Source organism: Jaculus jaculus, chromosome 7 (genome assembly GCF_020740685.1).
Source record: "Jaculus jaculus isolate mJacJac1 chromosome 7, mJacJac1.mat.Y.cur, whole genome shotgun sequence".
Classification (NCBI taxonomy): domain Eukaryota; kingdom Metazoa; phylum Chordata; class Mammalia; order Rodentia; family Dipodidae; genus Jaculus; species Jaculus jaculus.
In genome coordinates this window covers 97,050,317-97,055,464 of record NC_059108.1, presented here as the reverse complement: position 1 = coordinate 97,055,464, position 5,148 = coordinate 97,050,317, and the positions used below count along the sequence as shown (strand labels likewise).

The window sequence follows — 5,148 nt, the reverse complement described above, 5'->3', positions numbered from 1 at the left end:
AAGAGTGGTTGGAAAGATTGTAAGAGCCACAAGTTGAGACATCATGCCCAGAGGTTTTCCCTCTCCACCAAAATAACTGACTACTGCTCCCACAAAGCATAAACTACAACCAAATGGGGAATACCTACAACTGCACTGAAGAGTGTCCCCAACAGAATAGGAGCAGAGATGAGGGAAAATCGGGTACCAACACATGATGTATCCATATGAATCATGTTAATAATAATAATAATAATAACAACTTAATAGTTATTTTAATTTTGGCTATACCAGTGTAAATTCCCACAATAGTGTATAAAAACTCCTCATTCTTCATAACCTCACCATATTTTTTTTATCATTATTGTCTTAATGATAGCCATTTTGACTAGGCTGAGAGGAAATGTCAAGATGGTTTTAAATTTGCATTTCTCTGATGACTAAATATGTTGAACATTTAAAAAAAACACCTGCTGCCATTTGTGTTTCTTCTGAGAACTTTCTATTAATTTTATTCTTATTCCTTTTTTTTTTTTTGCATTCCATTCATTAGTTTTATTGAAAGGTATACCCCCTGGTACCAAACAAAAATGTAGTTGGTTAGGTTACCTCTCCCAACTCAAAAATTAACACTGAGGTTTCCAAATATTGAAGTATATCAGCCTTTTGGGAAACTGAATAGTTATAAGATATGGTTTACAAAAGCTAAGGATTAAATACACAGGTTCTTTGGTTTATTTTTCACCACTCATTTTTCCATAGAATTATGTCAACACTAGTTACAGCCATTCTGGATGAACTCAGGCTGTCCCTTACACTGAGTACTCTTTATGACACTTGAACACCACAGATCTCCTCACATTCATTGACCAACATGGAGAATCCTGAATGTTAACTACCTCAGAGATCTCATGCTTTTCTTAAAACACCCTAAGGAATTTCTACAAGCATATTCTGTTCCTTTTAAAACAAAATTCTACATTAGAAGCAATGGTAGCTTTATAAAAACAATTTGTAGCAAAACTTCTGGAGTGCTTTATCTGGCCTGAATTTACTTTCCCAGGGTAAAGCAAGTTTTCAAAATGGTAACTCATTCTGAGCTATCAATATAGTAGAAACAAATGTTCTCAAATGTGACTAGATTGAAAGAGTAGATTCTGTATAAAAAGGTTTTTTTTTTTTTTTAATCATAGATACAAAAATCACCTGTTTTTCAGAAGAAATATTCATGGATATGCCAAACTTGTGAAGTCTCTACTTTTTGCTTTGTATAAAATTCTTCAAGTTTAAAGGAATACCTCATGTCAGAATTATCCACTGCTTGCATTATGGGTCCTAAGCAATATTAACTACCCAGAGTATTAGCCCTTACACTGCCTTAAAGTGCATTTGTGAAATGTTGGTTTTGATATAAACCTCATGATTTAAATTTCATTAACCATTTTCAATACCAACTAAATATACTGATCCAATACAGAATGTTAGATCAGTGTTAGAAACTAAGATTCACAGTTTACCTCCTCAGGCTTATTACTATCACTTCACATTTATGTCTTTGGCTTTGATTTAAATGCATCACAGGTGAATTCAATTCTCAATAATTCTATGGAGCACTGAACTGGGCAGTTGTCCCAAGCTGAGAACACCACACCAGTCTAGTTGTGACATTCTGAGTTCTCACTGCTTCAATCCACTCCAACAGGGAATCCCGAGCCTGGAATCATGGTGAAAGGTGTCAGAGTTGAAATTTTTTGTTTCTGCAATGATATTATCCAAAGACAACAGAAAAACAACTTAATCAAAGTCTGCCTATATATCACCAACAATCATGTGTAGATGTGTTAACATTTAGTTTTGAATACAAAAAGAGAAACCATCACTATGAATTAAGAAATTTAGATGGCAAGAATATGCAGTTTATATCAGTAACCAAGTTTACATTTTTAGACATATTACTTTCTAGTATTTGAACCACTATAGCTAGCTATGCTATGTTATGCTATGCTATGTTATGCTATGTTAACAACAGTATTGAGACACCCTAGCAATGTCCAGGACCTGGCCAGCATTACTCATCATGCCTTTGCTCATCAGCTCACATGCTCAGCGTTGTTCATATGCGGGTGGAGCTTTTGTTCCTGTTATCCTAGCTGGCCTGTGTAACTAAATGAGCAACATGGTGAGATGGTAGTCAAGCTGAAAAAACTACTATTTTAGTACTATTAAAAAAAAATCAGGCGGGGCTGGAGAGATGGCTTAGCGGTTAAGCGCTTGCCTGTGAAGCCTAAGGACCCCGGTTCGAGGCTCGGTTCCCCAGGTCCCATGTTATCCAGATGCACAAGGGGGCGCACGCGTCTGGAGTTCGTTTGCAGAGGCTGGAAGCCCTGGCGCGCCCATTCTCTCTCTCTCCCTCTACCTGTCTTTCTCTCTGTGTCTGTCGCTCTCAAATAAATAAATAAAATGTTTAAAAAAAAAATCAGGCTTGGGAGAATGCTGGTTTTAAAGCTGAAAATTTAACATTTTTGGGAGTTGGGAAATTCCTTTCTCCTAAGAATAGTGTGTCTTGTACATGGTAAACACCTTTATGTAACAGTTGACTAGATCAGTGAAATCATTTTTCCCTTTTCTACTTCAACTTCATATCATTTATTTTGAAGGTACTATTTCAATTCTTCAGCTGAGAAAGAAAATTATCACACTGGAAAGTTTCCCTTCATCAGAGAGTAACCTCTAAATTTGGAAACTAAGAAATGGTTTCGGGAATCTTTGGCAGGTGGGTCACCCTCTGGTAGCTGCGTTTCAGCTGTCGTGTGCGCCCAGAAACCATCCATTTCAACTTCTGAACCTCAGGTTTGGAACACTTGCTGGATGAATATTCAGCTAGACACTTGGATACAAGCTCTTGCCAGAAGGTCAAATCTCGGCCATTTACCTTGGAATGTTTCTGAAGACTTTCTACTTCTTCTGTTAACATTGCGCACTTCAGTGTTTGGATCTCCAGTGCAATGATAGACAAAGCCAACACAGAAGGCGTTGCTTTAGAAAATATGATCCTGCAGTGACACGCCTTGAGTTGAGCTTCCAGTCTCTCAAAATTAAGACTGTTTCTCCTCTCATATGGCAAGTTCTCTTGAATGAGTGAATAATAGAGCTGCAGGAATTGAAAGGCAGTTGTAGCTTTGACTTTCCAACACACCTTCTCCAATATAATCTTTTCCATTCTCATCAAGTCTGAAATCGTGAACTGATACTGACTTATCCGGATCAAATCAGTTGCCAACGGGACATTCCTTTCCTCTTCTGTCAGTTTTACTGCTAAATAAAAACAGCTCAGTCCAACACACCTGAGATGCTTCGGTTGTACCTTCATTTTAGACAGGAATCTGTCCAGTAAATTCACAGCTAAAGAAAATGTCTCAGTGTCGAAACCAAAGAACTGAGTTAGACTAAGCAGATCTTTCACTTCAAAGTCCCTCAATCTCGCAGTCATCCTGAGGCCATTATCGTGGGCAGACTCAATCAGTTTCAAGCCGCAGACCTTTGGCTGACATCTGGACTCCTGTTCCAACAGGGTATTCGGCTGGTGTAACAGTTTCTGAGAGTAGGTCGTCAGTACTTCTATCATCTTGAGTGACAGTCCCTGCTCCGCAGCGGTGACCACCCTCCCCGGGCCTGCTCTCACCTCGCCCCGCGACACCGATCCGAGAGGATTTGGGGGTGCTGGGGCTCGCGGGCAAGCGTGGCGGGGCCCGGGGAGGGGCGGCGGGTGGGGGGGGTGGTGCAAGGATCTGCAGCACAGCCCAACGCGCTCGGCCCGTCTCGCGGTCCGGTCCTTATTCCTTTTTTCTTTTTTTTTCTTCTTTATTTGAGAGAGAGAGAGAGAGAGAGAGAAAGAGAGAGAGAATGGGCATGCCATGGCCTCCAGCCACTGTAAAAGAACTCCAGATGCATGCACCCCCTTGTGATCTGGCTTACATGGGTACTGGAGAATCAAACCTAAGTATAGGCTTTACAGGCAAATGCCTTTACCACTAGGCTATCTCTCCACCCCTCATTATCCTGTTTCTTAATTTACAATTTTATTTTGTGTTTATTTTTTATTTTTATTTTATTTATTTATTTTTGTTTTGTTTTTTTGAGGTAGGGTCTCACTCTAGCCCAGGCTGACCTAGAATTCACTATGTTATCTCAGGGTGGCCTTGAACTCACCGCGATCCTCCTACCTCTGCCTCCCAAGTGCTGGGATTAAAGGCATGTGCCACCATGCCCAGTTTGTGTTTAGTTTTTGTAGTTCTTTGCATATTCTAGGTACTAAGCCACTGTCAGAGGAATTACTGGAGATCTTCTCTAATTCTATAGGCTTCCTCTGCACTTTGCTGATCACTTTGCTTTGCTGTGAAAAAACTAATTTCTACAGCTCCATGCTATAGAAATCCTCCTCAGAAAGGTTTTACTTCCAGTGTACTGGTCATTTTTTCCTGTAGTATTTTCAGCATATATGTCTTTAAATAAAGGTATGTGATCAATTTTGAGTTGATCTTTAGACAGAATGACAGATAATGATGCAATTTCAATCATCTTCAGATAGATATCCAATTTTTCCAACACCATATGTCGAATAGGCTATTTTTACTTTTGTTTATGTTTTTCTGCTTATTTGAGAAAGCTAGGTGACCATACCTCTATGGGTTTAGTTCTCCATCATCCATTTGATTTTAGTGGTCTATGTGTCTATGATTTTTTACTATGGTTTTAGTTTTTGGGGGTGTGGGGGTGGCTGGGGTTTCAAGGTAGGGTCTCATTATAGCCCAGGCTGACCTGGAATTCACTATGTAGTCTCAGGGTGGCCTCGAACTCACAGGATCCTCCTACCTCTGTCTCCTGAGTACTGGGATTAAAGGTGATTGCCACAATGCCTGGCCTTTCTTTTTTAAAATTAACTAATTTATTTATTTTCAAGCAGAAAGAGATAGAGACAGTCCATCATTCCATTTTTTTTTTTTTTGAGGTAGGGTCTCACTCTAGCCCAGGCTAGCCTAGAATTCACCATGTAGTCTCAGGGTGGCCTTGAACTCATGGAGATCCTCCTACCTCTGCCTCCTGAGTGCTGGGATTAAAGGTGTATACCACCATGCCTGGCCCTATTATAGTTTTATGCAGAATTTTTGA

General features: G+C 39.8%; 1 protein-coding gene across 1 annotated transcript; it reads right to left on the bottom strand.

The window, feature by feature from the left end:
- Positions 1–2,593: 2,593 nt before the first annotated feature.
- LOC101597540 (cyclin-G1-like) lies at positions 2,594–3,737 on the bottom strand. The gene has a single exon (XM_045155034.1). It carries the CDS (start codon positions 3,602–3,604, stop codon positions 2,723–2,725), a length of 882 nt encoding a protein of 293 aa, XP_045010969.1. The 5' UTR covers positions 3,605–3,737; the 3' UTR covers positions 2,594–2,722.
- Between the last annotated feature and the right edge of the window lie 1,411 nt (positions 3,738–5,148).

What these genes read in the sequence shown, in the direction of transcription:
- LOC101597540 (XM_045155034.1), bottom strand. Translation starts at nt 3,604, where the DNA reads ATGATAGAAGTACTGACGACCTACTCTCAGAAACTGTTACACCAGCCG.